We start from the raw sequence: 16,754 nt of genomic DNA, 5'->3' as shown, positions 1-16,754 counted from the left end.
GGGAAGGGGGAAAGGAGGCTCCAGGCTGGAGCGAAGGCAGTGCTGGAAGCTAGAGTAAGGAAGGCCCATTCTTACATGAATCTTCATGCATCGGGCCTCTAGTATTGAATAAAAGTGGTGAAAGTGGACAACCCTGTCTTGCTTTTTAAGGAGAATGGTATCATCAGTTACTATTGGCCTATTCAGCTTTTCTGCTTTTTCCTGTTTCAGTTTTGGAAGATTGTATTTTTCTAGGAATGTGTCCATTTCCCTAGCAAGGATGTGGAGAAAAAGGAACCCTAGCACACTGCTGGTGGGAATGCAGACTGGTACAACCACTATGGAAAACAGTGTGGAGTTCCCTCAAAAAATACAAAATGGAACTGCCATTCGACTCAGTGATCCCACTTCTAGGAATATATCCTAAGAAGCTAGAAACAATATATGCACCACTATGTTCATAGCAGCATTATGTAAAATAGCTTGGAAACAGCCCAAGTGCCAATCAGTAGATGAATATATTAAAAAACGGTGGTATATTTACACAATGGAATACTATGCAGCTGTAAAAAATGATCTCTTACCCTTTGATACAGCATGGAGGAATCTGGAGAGTATTATGTTAAGCAAAATAAGCCAGTCAGAGAAAGGTAAGTATCACATGATCTCACTTACATATGAAATCTAATGAAAAAATCTGATGAACAAAAAAGATACTGAGACATTGAAGCATACAACAGACTGATGTATTTCAGAGGGAAGCAGTGGTGGGGTGGGGGGTGTGGGAAGAGATTTACCAATGAACTTATATGCATAGCCCATTGTCAGACAATAGTGCTGGGAAAGCTTGAGGCTGGAGCTGGGGAGGGGGTGGGAGCAGGTTGGAGGGGGTTGATGGGGGGGGGGAGGGGACATCTGTAATACTTTCAACAATGACAACAAAAAATTTTAAATTAAGTATTCAGAGCGAAGATATTGAGTACAAAATGTGTACATCTAGTCAGAGTCATAAAATGTTAGAACTAGGTGAGCCCCTAATGGCCATATTTTAATCTAGTACAATCTGTAGTACAATATAAGCAAATTCAGGCCCAGAGAGATTAAGCAAAGTTACACAGAAATGAAAATATAATTCAGCTATTTTAAATTGCTTTAATATGTACTACCATACTATTCAATTCTATAAAATACTATTTTACCATAATTAAATATAAGCATAGTGTAACTGGTAAGAAATTACTCTGCTTTAATGCTAATAATGCAACATCTATTTAATGCATTTTTAGAACTCATGTTAGGTAACTTACTTGTGTTGTAGTAGTGGTCTGAATTTTTCGGATCTCTTTTCCTGATTCTTTGCCATCATCAGATCTCTCAGTATCTGAAACTATACTTCCAGCATCAATACTTGGTACAATTTTACTACCAGAAGATTCAGTTTCCAGAGTCGCAGCAGTCATTTCAGCATACTCTAACCCTTTAGATGGTAAGTCTCTTTCGGAAATACTGCTCATTCCATCTGAAGTTGTATGGATTTTGAACTCTTTTTCTCCTATTATACTTGCACAAGTTAAGTCTACACTACCAGTCATGTGAGCAAGCAATCCAAGATCATCACTAACACCAAGATGCACTTGTGTGTCCTGAATATTCGGAATAATGTGATTGCTAGAAAGCTGAGGAAGGAGTTTCTCTTCCTGTTTGGGTATTTTATCAAAGAGAAATGATGTGCTACTATTAGGAAGATCATCTTTCTCGTCTGCTAATGTTATCAATGGGCCATTATCCTTTTCTTCATTTTTTTGAATGATACCAACACTTCCATGTACATTGTTCTGGAGTTTCTCAACAGCAGCACAATATACATTATCCAACAAAGATTCAACCTCCACAAGGGCACCATTCTCTCCACCTACTAGTGTCTCTGGTGATAAATCCATATCATCCAGCTTTACTTCTGTTGCTTCCACTTTCTCTGCTTTTATATCAACTAAAAGATCATGCACTTCCACATGTACACCACTTCTCGGTCTATCTGAATTCCCAAGAATATCATCTGACACTTTTGTTGACATAAGCAAGTCTCCAGGGTCTGTGCTGACAGGGTAATCTGTCTCACTTTCTGGGCTCTGACTTTGTGAAAGATCTTCTATCTCTCGAATTTCCATTCCACCTTTTGCTCCTGTCGTCTGTGATGAAAGACCAGAGATGGTGCTCACATTCCCTTTCTTTCCCTTTTTAATGTTTTCCTCTTCTTGTCTCTGATATTCTTCATACATTTTAGCTAGGTATTCCTTGTGTGCTTCATAAGTGACCTTAGAAACAAAGGAAAAAACATTAAGGCATTTTATTTACACCAAGAAGAAATAAAAGATACAAATAAAATCTCTGTATATAAAACCCTAATAAGCAAATAGATTGAACAGCAGAACAACCAAAGAACCAAACAACTGGTCACTATGATGTGCGCTGAACACCAGGGGGCATGCACAGAACATGGCAGGCGTCAGATGGTGGAGCTGGTGAGCGGGGGCGCCAGACCAAGGTGGGCACCAGTCACTGTCATCAGGGCGAGCCTCTGGTGGTTACTGAAAATTATTTGCTCTCGCGTGCCATGGTCCCGCCCTGCTGCTCGCACTTGCTGCCGGCACCAGCGCTGGCCCCACTTGCACCCACTGCCGGTGCCCGGTGCCTGCCCCAATCGCTCGGTGCTGTCAGTGGGTGCGAGTGGTGGCCGTCAGCCCCAATTGCCCCTCAGGGCTTCTCCACCTCCCCCTGTTCCTGAGAGGGGATCGGGGCTGGCAGCCACCTCTCACACCTGCTGCTGGTGATGGCCCTGCTGGCACCTGCTGCTGCTGGTGGAGCCGCTGCTCGCACCCACTGCCGGCACCGGCCCCGCTTGCACCTTTAGCCAGCACCGGAGCTACTGATTTCACCCACTGCTGGCAATGGCCCCAATCACTCCGCGCTGTCAGCAGGTGTGAACAGGGCCAGCACCATTCAGCATGTGGGAGCAGCAGCAGCGGGAGGGGGCTGCCTGCAGACAGGGGATGGGAGCGGGGTGGCAGCAGGAGAGGAGGATGGGCCACAACCCGCCCCTGTGCCTACTGCAGCCTCGTGGCCCACAGTTCCTTTCAAGTTGCACGAATTCATGCACTGGGCCCCTAGTTATGTTAATAATAGGAAAATGGTGCCAAGAATTTTAAATTATCAAACACAGCATGTATTAATAGTAAGTTAGATAAATTAACAATATTAATATTTTAAATAGTGATCTTTTCTTTTAGGTTAAGTATTTCAATGTTGCTCTTACCTAATATGCCAGTGGAACTCCTACATATTTGAGGTATTTGAGCTAAATTGAAGAAGTGACTAATATACAGTCCCAATACTATTACTAGATCAGATTTCACCACTCATTACTCATATGTGTGCCTATTTCAACAATTGTTTTAAAAAAACCCACACACATCTATAAATATATACAATTATAAACTGTTAAAACATCACAATTTTATTTTTACATAGGCTACTTGAATTTGAAACTTTATATAGACTTCTTTAGGATATATATATATGTATATATATATATCCTACATAAAATGCAATGTCTGGTGGAGGAGGGCAAAGGGGAGGAAATAGGGGGACATCTGTAATAATGTCATAATAAAAAATACAATGTCTTTTCTTATAAAATACTATTTTCAAATTTGTTAGTGTAATAATAAAAATAAGGTACCAATACATTATCAAGTTTAAGCTATTAACAGCAATAAAAGCCCTTCTAAAATTAAAAATAAATTCAAAATTTTCCTTAGAGACACATATGATATTAATTTCTAATTAAGTCATAGGATAAGAAAATTTTAGTTTGTAATGGACCTCCCTTTGGAGATTATCTTGATACAAAAACCCCTTCATTTTATGGAAGATGAAAGCAAGTTCCAAAAATGGAGTTGTAAAACTATGTCTTCCTTCTACCAAAGATTAGATACTATTTTAAATATAAATATTTTGATTTCTAGGATTAAAAGTAAAGAAATGATAATGCAATTAAAAATACCACTAAAATTAAACACTTTAAAATATTTATAATTTACTTGTAAATAAAAATAATTTCTGGCTGCTTTTTTAAAGTCTTAAAAAGTAGAGTCCATAAAATATTCTTAGGTATGTTTTATTTTTAAAAAGGGCAATTGGCTCAGTCTCAAGTTCTCAGATCTGCTATATATGTGGGGTCACCTTTGGGGTCTAAAATTCCTAATTTATAAACGTGATATTTCAATCAAATGATATATAAAATTCTGGATCTAATAGTGTATGAACAGAAGGGGGTAAAAACAAAACAGAAAAGAGAGAAAACTGGGAAGGAAGAGTTGGCCTTAATGGAAAATGCCCAGAAGATGGCACCAGCCACATGAGCATTTATAGCCATTTAATTAACCCACAGATGAAAACTACATGATATAAAATGCTAAATCTCTGTTACCTTGGAATGCGCTATTGAGAGTGTATCCACCCAGACTCTCCAGCCTCCCCATTCATATTTTATTGCATGATACAACAAAATTCGGAAGATATTATAGACCATCTCAGTAATCTTCTGTTCTTCAGAATTTTTAGGATTGATATAGCCAAGAGAAAACATCCAATCCTGCCATACTGAACACTGCAATAAACATCTAGTGGGAAAAATATATTCATTAAAAACATCTAAATTATATTAGAATTTACAATTTTGAAATTTAGATAAATAGTGAAAACTGCACCTAGGTCAACGAAGGTACAATCATTCTGCATATTCTATATTCTACACTTGGAAAGGCATTCCCCCATTTCTATACCTGGAAAAATCCAAATTATCATTAAAACTGATTTCCTAACTTTCCCAGTCAGATTAAGTTATTATGTCTCTACTCCATCATCATCTGCAGCACTCACGATGCACTTAATATCTTGTAAAACAACCACTGCTTTATTGTTCTTTCCCACTAAACTGTACTAAGACTGTATACTGAGACAACCTATGCAGCAAGGTGCTTTATACCCACCAGACAATCAATATTTGTTAAATTAATGACTCAGGCAGCAACCATGGCTCCATGTCCTAGGTAACCAGCTTAAAAATACATGATAACAATCAGTTATCAGACAAATTCTGGAAAAGCATGGATGAATACGAGCTAATCCAACACAATTATAATTAAAACTATTATTGGGGATAGATAATAGAAAGCACCAAAAGGAACAGTGCATTTTAAATAATGGTTTGTGGGTATATATTCATATATTCAATTAAAATATAACACCCATATAAGTAAAAACATTGATATAAGTGGAAGTATGCTAACTGCAGATTATATTAAAGAAACATGCAATGTCTTCTGATGATTAAAAGTGTTCAGCGCCCTGGCTGGTTTTCTTAGTGGTTAGAGCGTTGGCCCACAGACCAAAGGGTCACAGGTTTGATTATGGGTCAAGGGCATGTACCTTGCTTGCAGGTTCCACACCCAGCCCCAGTAGGGGCTCATAAGGGAAGCAACCAGCCACCAATCGTAGATCTCTCTCTCTCTCTGTCTCTCTGTCTCTGTCTCTCCTCCCCACCCTTTCCTTCCACTCTATAAAAATCAATGGGAAAAATAATCATCAGGTGAGGATAAAAATAAAAGTACTTAGAAAAGTAGAAAAGATTAGAAATTTTTTTCTCTCAAAGAGATTGAAAATAAAGAAAAGGAGAGAGAAACCAAGATGGCGACATAGGTAAACACCTAAACTGCTGCCTCGCACAACAATATCAAAACTACAACTAAAAGACAAAACAGACACCATCCAGAACCGCAGAAAATCTGGCTGAATGCAAATTCTACAACTAGAAGAAAAGAGGAAAGCACACTGAGACTCAGAGGAGCTGCAAAAGGCTGAGGTAGAGAGGACGGGTGGCTGTGTGCACGGGAGGCTGAGTGCGCAGCTGGCTTTCTAAAGTGGGAGGGAGAAGGAAGCTCCCGACTGCACTGAATTCCAGTCCTGGGCGAGACTCTGGGAAACCAGACTCATTTGGGGGGAATCTGAACTGTCAGGAAAAGAGAAAGCACACTGAGACTTGGGAGCTGCGGAAGACAGAGGTCCGGAGGCACGCGCGCACAGAGAGGGCTGACTGCTGAATGCATGGGAGGCTGAGTGTGCGGCTGGCTTTCTAAAGCGGAAGGGAGACAGAAGCTCCCGACTGCACTGAACTCCTGTTCTGGGCAAGTTTCTGGGAACCCTGACTCATTCGGGGAGAAACTGGACTGTCTGGCAGTGGGCGAAACTCTAGGGCGGCTTTCTCTCAGAGGTGCTTGCAGCGATTACTGAGGGACACTGAGACACAGGGGCCTCATACGGCAGGGCTGACGGGAAACCAAGGCTGTCTGCTCCGCCCTGAAACTCCGCCCCATATAAGCTGAGCTCAGAGGCTTTTGCAATTTTGCAAGTCTTGTCTCATAAGACTGTCTCCAGCACATAAGTGTTCCCAGCGTAGACACAGCTGATCCTCACAGCCAGTTGGCATGGAGGTCAATTCCTCCCAGTGATACCAACAACAATCAAGACTTAACTACAACAAGACTGTGCACACAGCCCACAAAGGGGTGCACCAAGAGTGTCCACCTCAGGTAACTGGGGAAGCTGAGCCACTGTGCCCTAGAGGACACCTACCACACAAAGCTACTCTACCAACTCAGGGAAGCAGCAAAAATGTGGAGACAAACAGATCACAAATGAAAGAAATGGAGGAAAACAAACGACTGGATATAAAGTTCAAAAACACGGTTATAAGGTTTTTCAAGAATTTCCTAGAAAAGGCCGATAAATTTAGTGAGACCCTCAAGGATATGAAAAAGGAGCAACTAGAAATTAAACATACACTGACTGAAATAAAAAATATTATACAAAGACATAACAGCAGACTAGAGGACCACAAGAATCAAGTCAAAGAGTTGAAATACAAAGAAGCAAAAAACACTCAGCCGGAAAAGCAAAAAAAAAAAGAGAGAATCCAAAAATTTGAAGATAGTGTAAGAAGCCTCTGGGACAACTCACACGTACCAACATCAGAATTATGGGGGTGCCAGAAGAAGAGAGAGAGCAAGATACTGAAAACATATTTGAAGAAATAATGACCGAAAACTTCCCCCACCTGGTGAAAGAAATAGACTTACAAGTTCAGGAAGTGCACAGAACCCCATACAAGAGGAATCCAAAGAGGACCACACCCAGACACATCATAATTAAAATGCCAAGGGCAAAAGACAGAGAGAATCTTGAAAGCAGCAAGAGAAAAACAGTTAGTTACCTACAAGGGAGCACCCATACGACTGTCAGCTGATTTCTCGGCAGAAACTATGCAGGCCAGAAGGGAGTGGCAAGAAATATTCAAAGTGATGAACAGCAAGAACCTACAACCAAGATTACTCTACCCAGCAAAGCTATCATTCAGAATTGAAGAGCAGATAAAGAGCTTCACAGATAAGAAAAAGCTAAAGGAGTTCATCACCACCAAACCAGTATTATATGAAATGGTGAAAGTATTCTTTAAGAAGAGGAAGAAGAAGAAAATGGTAAAGATAAAAATAATGAACAACAGCCCTAACTGGTTTGGCTCAGTGGATAGAGCGTCAGCCTGTGGACTGAAGGGTCCCAGGTTTGATTCTGGTCAAGGGCATGCACCTTGGTTGCGGGCACATCCCCATTAGGGAGTGTGCAGGAGGCAGCTGATCGATCTTTCTCTCTCATCGATGTTTCTGACTCTCTATCTCTCTCCCTTCTTCTCTGTAAAAATTCAATAAAATATATTAAAAAAATTATGAACAACAAATACTTTTCTATCAACAAGTGAATCTAAAAATCAAGTGAATAAAAAATCTGATGAACCGAATAAACTGGTGAATATAATAGAATCAGGGACATAGAAAGGGAGTGGCCTGACAATTCTCGGGGGGAAGGAGGTTTGGGAGGTGCGGGAAGAGAATGGACAAAAAGCGTACACCTATGGATGAGGACAGTGCGGGGGAGGTAAGGGCAGAGGGTGGGGTGGGAACTGGGTGGAGGGGAGCTATGGGGAGAAAAAAGAGGAACAATTGTAAAATCTGAACAATAAAGATTTATTAAATTTAAAAAAAATGAAGAAAAGGAACTGGTTAATTATAGAATACAGTTTTGTTTTGTAATAGTATTCCAATTGCTTACCTTCTATTTTCACGGCTATTACTGAAAAGTTTTATCATGTCAGATAAAAATAAACGACGAACTTCCATCAGTTCTGCACTTGGTGTAGAGTTTTTTAACAAAGTTGCCACTACCTTAAGAATCACTGTAAAAGAACAACAATAACAAAAAGCATAGAATAGATTTATAACTACATCATATCTTCCACTCAAAAAATATTTACTGATTTTTCAACTAAAGGCTTAGCACGATGGTAGGTGATTTTCAAGTGTTATGAACTATGTAAGCACCATAATGAATTTAGATGGTTGGAAAAAAGGTGATTTAGTCTGACATATTACCATGTTACTATTGCATTAAAATAAAAAAAAAATTGCTGTTTGCTTACTTGGATTCTGAATTTTCACTGTAGAATCTGGCTCTGGGTGTGGTTTGTGTACAACTTGAGTACATACTTGCTCTGTCAATATCTGAAAGATGAAGAATTTTAATTTCATTTAGAAAATAATTTAAAACATAATAGCAAAATATATACTTACATAAAATTTTAAAAGAATGTAAGTTCTGTTCAAATTAAAAGAAATATCTCTTCTAAATGGTCTTCTAGTGTATTCTGCATACTTCTAAACTATGGATTCTTCAATTTCTCTTTTGTTTGTTTTAATTTTCTTAATTATAAAGACAAAACCAAGACCAGTATCTATAGAAAAAGAGCTTATTTAGGAAATGCAAGAATTTATTCTTTTTAAATACATTTTCAGCATACATCCTTAATACATTATGCTGCAAATTGTACACATTTGACTCTAGATGTCAACATTAATTTTGAAAACTTAGAAAATAAGTAAATAAAATCAAGTCTGAAGCCTGGGTCCCAACTCAAAATGAAATGCCATAAGGGAAAATTCTTTTTAAAAAATATTTTTATTGATTTCAGAGAGGAAGGGAGGGAAAAAGAGAGAAACAACAATGATAAGAGAGAATCATTGATCGGCTGTATCGTGCATAGCCCCCACTGGGCATGTGCCCTGTCCAGGAATCAAACCATGATTTCTGTTTTATAGGTCAATGCTCAACCAGAGCCACCCTGGAAGGGCTATAAGGGAATTTTTTTTTAAATAAAATATGTGGCTCATTATCATTTACTAAAGAGTTTTAAACACTTCTTTCAAACAACAATAAAATATCAAAAGTTAACAAAATAAAAGAACAATTCTAAAACATTTATTAATTTTTCCACTAACACAAAATCTTGGTCAGTACAGTATTCTTTTTTTATTTCCATTTGTTTTCATTTAGTTACTGAGTAAAGGTATTTTATATTAGTGATTTAATTTCTTGTTTTGCTTAATATGCTAAATTTTGAATGAATCTTTAAAAATAGTTCAAGGCCCCCCAAAATAGTTCAACTTAAAGTACAAAAACTATAAAAGTAAGTGAAAATAGTTATATTGCAAAAATTGGGGATGAAGAAAGTAAATTATAAAAAAAGAGACAAAGATGATCCCTTCGGAATAGAAAAAGACGATGACATCCAAAGGCCACATTTTTCTTACCTTCCTCCCCAGATTTTTTTGAAAAAAGAAAGGAAATGTACTTAGTTATATTAGCAATGTATATAAAAAAGGCATTGACTTGATATAAAAACTAGCCGTATTTTCAGTATTTAATAGCTACATGGGACTAGTGACTATCATATAAGAGCGGGCATGGAAACAACAGTGCATTGAGGTAATTGAATAAATATGCTATTTACAGACATAGATCTAGCCTAGCATTTACATTTAAATAGTATTTTACAAATGAAATTATTTCCCAGCAGTGGCCTTGCTTCACAGCTGGGCCTCATCTGGGCACTTCCAAACCTGATACAAAGAGGAGAAATCTGCAGATGTCTCTGTAGCTCCTGCTGGGCGGCCCCAGACAGTGGCTGACCTTGCACCTTCTTGGAGATCCAAGAGATAGTGTACCCAGTGGTCCGAGTGAGACCATACCGGATTACAACTCTTCACATCCATAATAGACACACTCAAGGGGCAGACTCAGTGAGCACCAAAGCCCCACTGAAGCAAGTCCTGCCCCATAAGGGTGTCTCCTGCACAACAGATCTTCCAGTGTAGACACAGCTGGTCATCACAGCCATTTGGCCTGGAGGTCAATTCCTCCCAGTGATACCAACAACAATCAAGACTTAACTACAACAAGACTGTCCAAACAGCCCACAAAGGGGTGCACCAAGAGTGTCCACCTCAGGTGACTGGGGAGGATGAGACACTGGGCACTATAGGACACCAACCATAAAAGGCCATTCTGTCAACTCAAGGAGACTTAGCACCTACCCAGTACATAGAAACAAACACAGGGAAGCAGCCAAAATGCGGAGACAAAGAAATAGGTCACAAATGACAGAAATAGATGAAAGCAAAATATTGCATATACAGTTCAAAACCACGGTTATAAGGTTACTCAAGAATCTTCTAGAAACCTCCGAGAAATTTAGTGAGACCCTCAAGGATACGAAAAAGGACCAATCAGAAATTAAGCATACACTGACTGAAATAAAGAATAATATACAGAGATCCAACAGCAGACTAGAGGATCCCAAGAATCAAGTCAAAGATCTGAAATACGAAGAAGCAAAAGACACACAACCAGAAAAGCAAAAAGAAAAAAAAAATCCAAAAATATGAAGATAGTGTAAGGAGCCTCTGGGACAACTTCAAGCGTACCAGCACCTGAATTATGGGGGTGCCAGAGAAAAGAGAGAGCAAGATATTAAAAACATATTTGAAGAAATAATGACAGAAAACTTCCCCTACTTGGTGAAAGAAATAGACTTACAAGTCCAGAAAGAACAGAGAACCCCAAACAGGAAGAATCTAAAGAGGACCAAACCAAGACACATCATAATTAAAATGCCAAGGGCAAAAGACAAAGAGAGAATCTTAAAAGCAGCAAGAGAAAAACAGTTAGTTACCTACAAGGGAGTCCCCATAGGACTGATAGCTGATTTCTCAACAGAAACTATGCAGGGTAGAAGGCAGTGGCAAGAAATATACAAAGTGATGAATAGCAAGAATGTACAACCAAGATTACTCTTCCCAGCAAAGCTATCATTCAGAATTGAAGGTCAGATAAAGAGCTTCACAGACAAGAAAAAAAATAAAGGAGTTCACCACCACAAAACCAGTATTATATGAAATGCTGAAGGGTATTCTCTAAGAAGAGGTAAAGTTAAAAATTATGAACAAAGTAACAACAAATACGTATCTACCAACAAGTGAATCTAAAAATCAAGTGAATAAAAAATCTGAAGAACAGAATAAACTGGTGAGTATAATAGAATTAGGGGCATAGAAAGGTAGTGGCCTGACAATTCTCAGGGGGAAGGAGGTGTGGGGGGTGCGGGAAGAGATTGGACAAAAATCTTATACCTATGGACGAGGACAATGTGGGGGGTGAGGGCATGGGGTGGGTTGGGAACCCGGTGGAGGGGAGCTATGGGGGGAAAAAAGAAGAACAACTGTAATAATCTGAATAATAAAAATTTAATTAAAAAAAAGATTTAGGCTCTCCTCCCGCCTTTTAATTTTTTTTTCTAGAAGTTGCTCTACTTGGGTATTTTTTCCCATCTTGTCTTCTAGCTCACTGATGCGGTCCTCTGCTTCTTCTAGTCTACTCTTGATGCTTTCTATTGAGTTCTTTACAGCAGCGATGTCATTTTTCATTTCTTCTTGGTTCTTCTTCATTTCCTCTTGGTTCTTGCTCATATTGTCGAATTTGTCTTCCATTCTTTTCAGCCACCTTATGACCATTTCTCTGAATTCTTTTTCTGGAAGGTTGCTTGCTTCCATTTCGTTTACTTCCTTCTCTGGTGATGCCTGCTTTTCTTTCATATGCGGGCTGTGTCTTTGTCTCCCCATGGTCTCTCTTCTCTGGGTGTCTGGTTATGTAGTTCTCTCTCTCCGGCGTCGATTTAAAGGCACAAAATACAGCACTACCAAGTACAAAACACAAGGCACTGAACAGAAATGTATTCACGATATTAACAACCTCCAATAGGAGGAGAGCCTAAGGGAACTTTGGGACAACACAAAACAAAACAACATCCGCATAATAGGGGTTCCAGAAGGAAAGGAAGCTGAGCAAGGAATAGAAAACCTATTTGAAGAAATAATGACAGAAAATTTCCCTGATATAGAGAAGAAAAAACCCACACAAATACAAGAAGCTCACAGAGTCCCAAGCAAAATGAACCCCAAAAGACCGACGCCAAGGCACATTATAATTAAATTGGCAAACACCAACGACAAAGTAAGAATCTTAAAAGCGGCCAGAGAGAGACAGAAAGTTACATACAAAGGAACCCCCATCAGACTAGCAACTGATTTCTCAACAGAAACTCATCAGGCCAGAAGGGAATGGAATGAAATATACAAAGTTATGCAAAGGAAGGGTTTGAATCCAAGAATCCTGCACCCAGCAAGGCTGTCAATCAAAATTGAAGGTGAAATCAGGAGCTTCACAGACAAAAAAGGACTAAGGGAATTTATTACCACCAAACCAGCAATGCAAGAAATGCTAAAGGGTCTGCTGTAAAAAAAAAAAAAAAAAATAGGAAGCGAAGAAGGAACACAGGTGTAAAGAATAGGAATGGCGACAAATAAGTTCCTATCAATAATAACTTTAAATGTAAACGGATTAAATGCCCCAATCAAAAGACATAGGGTAATGGATTGGATAAGAAAACATGACCCATATATCTGCTGTTTACAAGAAACCCACCTCAGAAAAAAAGACGCACACAGACTGAGGGTGAAGGGATGGAAAAAGGTTTTCCAGGCAAATGGAACTGAAAAAAAAGCTGGGGTAGCAATACTTATATCTGACAAATTAGATCTCAAACTGAAGGACATAACAAGAGATAAGGAAGGCCACTTCATAATACTAAAGGGAGCAATCAAACAAGAAGAAATAACTCTGGTAAACATATATGCACCCAATACAGGAGCACCCAAATACATAAAAAAACTCCTGGAGGATATCAAGGGAGAGATTGACAGCAATACAATCATAGTAGGAGACTTTAATACCCCACTATCACCATTGGACAAATCCTCTAAACAAAAAATCAGCAAAGAAACATCAATCCTAAGTGACTCACTAGACCAGATGGAATTAATTGACATCTTCAGAACATTTCACCCCAAAGCCACAGAATATACATTCTTCTCAAGTGCACATGGGTCATTTTCAAAGACAGACCATATGTTGGGACATAGGTAAAGTCTCTTCAAATTCAAGAAGATAGAAATCATATCAAGCATCTTCTCAGACCACAGTGGCATAAAACTGGAAATCAACTACAATAAAAACAACCCAAAGAAATCAAACACATGGAGACTAAACAGCATGCTATTAAACCATGACTGGGTTACCAGAGAGATCAAAGAAGAAATAAAAAACATCATGACAACAAATGACAATGAAAACACTACAATCCAAAATCTATGGGACACAGCGAAAGCAGTCTTGAGAGGGAAGTTCATAGCTCTACAAGCCTACTGCAAAAAAACAAGAAACAGGGGTAATAAATTACCTAACCCAACAACTCAAAGAGTTAGAAAAAGAGCAACAAGAAAAGCCCAGTGTAAGCAGAAGGAAGGAAATAATAAAGATCAGAGCACAGATAAACGACATAGAGACCAAAGAAACAATACAAAAGATCAACAAAACCAAGAGCTGGTTCTTTGAAAGGATAAACAAGATTGATGAACCTCTAGCCAGGCTCACCAAGAAGCAAAGAGAGAGGACACAAATAAACAAAATCAGAAATGAAAGAGGTGAAATAACAACAGATCCCGCCGAAATACAAAGGATTGTTAAAAAATACTACGAAAAACTCTATTCCAACAAACTGGACAACCTGGAGGAAATGGACATATTCCTAGAAAAATATAACCTTCCAAAACTCAATCAGGAAGAATCTAAATAGCTAAATATGACAGTAACTATGGAAGAAATTGAAGCAGTCATCAAAGAGCTTCCGGCAAACAAAAGCCCGGGGCCAGACGGCTTCACAGGAGAATTTTACCAAACATTCAAGGAAGAACTAAAACCTATCCTCCTCAGACTATTCCAAAAAATTCAAGAGGAAGGAACACTTCCAAGCTCCTTCTATGAAGCCAGCATCACCCTAATACCAAAACCAGATAAAGACAACACAATGAAAGAGAATTACAGGCCAATATCCCTCATGAATGTAGATGCCAAAATCCTCAACAAAATTCTAGCAAATCGGATCCAGCAATACATCAGAAAGATCATACACCATGACCAAGTAGGGTTTATCCCAGGAATGCAAGGATGGTTCAATATCCGAAAATCAATAAATGTGATACATCACATAAACAAATTGAAAGATAAAAATCACATAGTCATATCAATTGATGCAGAAAAAGCATTTGACAAAATCCAACACCCTTTCTTGATAAAAACTCTCAACAAGGTGGGAATAGAAGGATCATACCTCAACATAATAAAAGCTATATATGATAAACCCACAGCTAACATCATACTCAATGGGCAAAAACTAAAACCATTTCCCCTAAGAACAGGAACAAGACAAGGATGCCCACTCTCACCACTCCTGTTTGACATAGTACTGGAAGTATTAGCCATTGCAATTAGACAAGAAGAAGAAATAAAAGGCATCCAAATTGGAAAAGAAGAAGTAAAGCTGTCCTTATTTGCAGATGACATGATATTGTACATAAAAAACCCGAAAGACTCTATCAAAAAACTAACAGACTTAATAAATGAATTCAGCAAGGTAGCAGGATACAAAATTAACGCCAAGAAATCTATGGCATTTCTATACACCAACAGTGAACTTACAGAAAGAGAGACTAAAAAAGCAATCCCATTTTCCATTGCACCAAAAAAATTAAGATACTTAGGAATAAACCTAACCAAGGAGGTAAAAGACCTATATGCGGAAAACTACAGGACACTGAAAAAAGAGATAGAGGAAGATGTAAACAGATGGAAGAACATACCATGTTCATGGATTGGTATAATCAACATCATCAAAATGTCCATACTACCCAAAGCAATCTATAGATTAAATGCACTCCCCATTAAAATACCAACAGCATATTTCACAGACCTAGAAAGAACTCTCCAAAAATTCATCTGGAATAAAAAAAGACCCCGAATAGCCACAGCAATCCTGAGAAAGAAGAATAAAGTAGGAGGGACCTCAATACCAGATTTCAAGCTGTATTACAAAGCCACTGTCCTTAAAACAGCCTGGTACTGGCACAAGAACAGACATATAGATCAATGGAATAGAATAGAGAATCCAGATATCGACCCAAACCAATATGCGCAATTAATATTTGACAAAGGAGGCATGAGCATACAATGGAGTCAAGACAGTCTCTTCAATAAATGGTGTTGGGAAAATTGGACAGATACATGCAAAAAAATGAAACTAGATCACAAACTTACACCATACACAAAAATAAACTCAAAATGGATACAGGACTTAAATATAAGACGGGAAACCATAAAAATACTAGAGGAATCCTCAGGCACAAAATCTCAGACATACGCCAAAAGAACTTTTTCAGTGATACTGCCCCTAGGGCAATGGAAGCCAAAGAGAAAATAAACAAATGGGACTACATCAAAATAAAAAGCTTTTGCAAAGCAAAAGAAACCATCAACAAAACAACAAGAAACCCCACTGTATGGGAGAACATATTTGCAAATGGTATCACTGATAAAGGTTTAATTTCCAACATCTACAGGCAGCTTATACAACTTAATCAAAGGAAGATAAATGATCCAATAAAAAAATGGGCAACGGACCTAAATAGAATCTTTTCGAAAGAAGACAGAAGGAAGGCCAAGAGACACATGAAAACATGCTCAAAGTCACTTATTATCCGAGAGATGCAAATCAAAACGACAATGCGATACCATCTCACACCTGTCAGAATGGCTATCATCAACAAATCAACAAACGACAAGTGTTGGCGAGGATGCGGAGAAAAAGGAACCCTCGTGCACTGCTGGTGGGAATGCAGACTGGTGCAGCCACTGTGGAGAACAGTATGGAGTTTCCTCAAAAAACTGAAAATGGAACTCCCATTTGACCCAGTAATCCCACTCCTAGGAATATATCCTAAGAAACCAGAAACACCAATCAGAAAGGATATATGCACCCCTATGTTCATAGCAGCACAATTTACAATAGCTAAGATTTGGAAACAGCCTAGGTGCCTGTCAGCAGATGACTGGATCAGAAAACTATGGTACATCTACACAATGGAATACTATGCTGCCATAAAAAAGAAGGAATTACTACCATTTGTAGACACCTGGATGGAATTAGAGAACATTATGCTAAGTGAAATAAGCCAGTCAATGAAAGAAAAATACCACATGATCTCACTCATTTGGGGATAATGAAAAACATAATAAACTGATGAACCAAAAGATAGTTACAGAGGCAGTAAAGCATCAAACAGAGTGTCTATTTACAGCGGTAAGGTTAGGGAGAGGTG

At 38.6% G+C, this 16,754-nt stretch overlaps 1 protein-coding gene across 3 annotated transcripts in view; it reads right to left on the bottom strand.

The window, feature by feature from the left end:
- Positions 1-16,754, bottom strand: part of NBEA (neurobeachin) — a 954,039-nt gene that overhangs the window by 639,129 nt on the left and 298,156 nt on the right. For all 3 annotated transcript variants that reach the window (XM_080658500.1, XM_080658501.1, XM_080658502.1), the window contains 4 exons: positions 8,570-8,651; positions 8,203-8,326; positions 4,469-4,661; positions 1,287-2,294 (listed from right to left, as the gene is read on the bottom strand). In XM_080658500.1, the coding sequence (XP_080514626.1) occupies positions 1,287-2,294; positions 4,469-4,661; positions 8,203-8,326; positions 8,570-8,651 (1,407 nt within the window). The remainder of the gene's footprint in view (positions 1-1,286; positions 2,295-4,468; positions 4,662-8,202; positions 8,327-8,569; positions 8,652-16,754) is intronic.

This window comes from Plecotus auritus (assembly GCF_963455305.1).
Source record: "Plecotus auritus genome assembly, chromosome: 3".
NCBI lineage: Eukaryota > Metazoa > Chordata > Mammalia > Chiroptera > Vespertilionidae > Plecotus > Plecotus auritus.
This window is presented reverse-complemented; position numbering and strand designations above follow the sequence as displayed.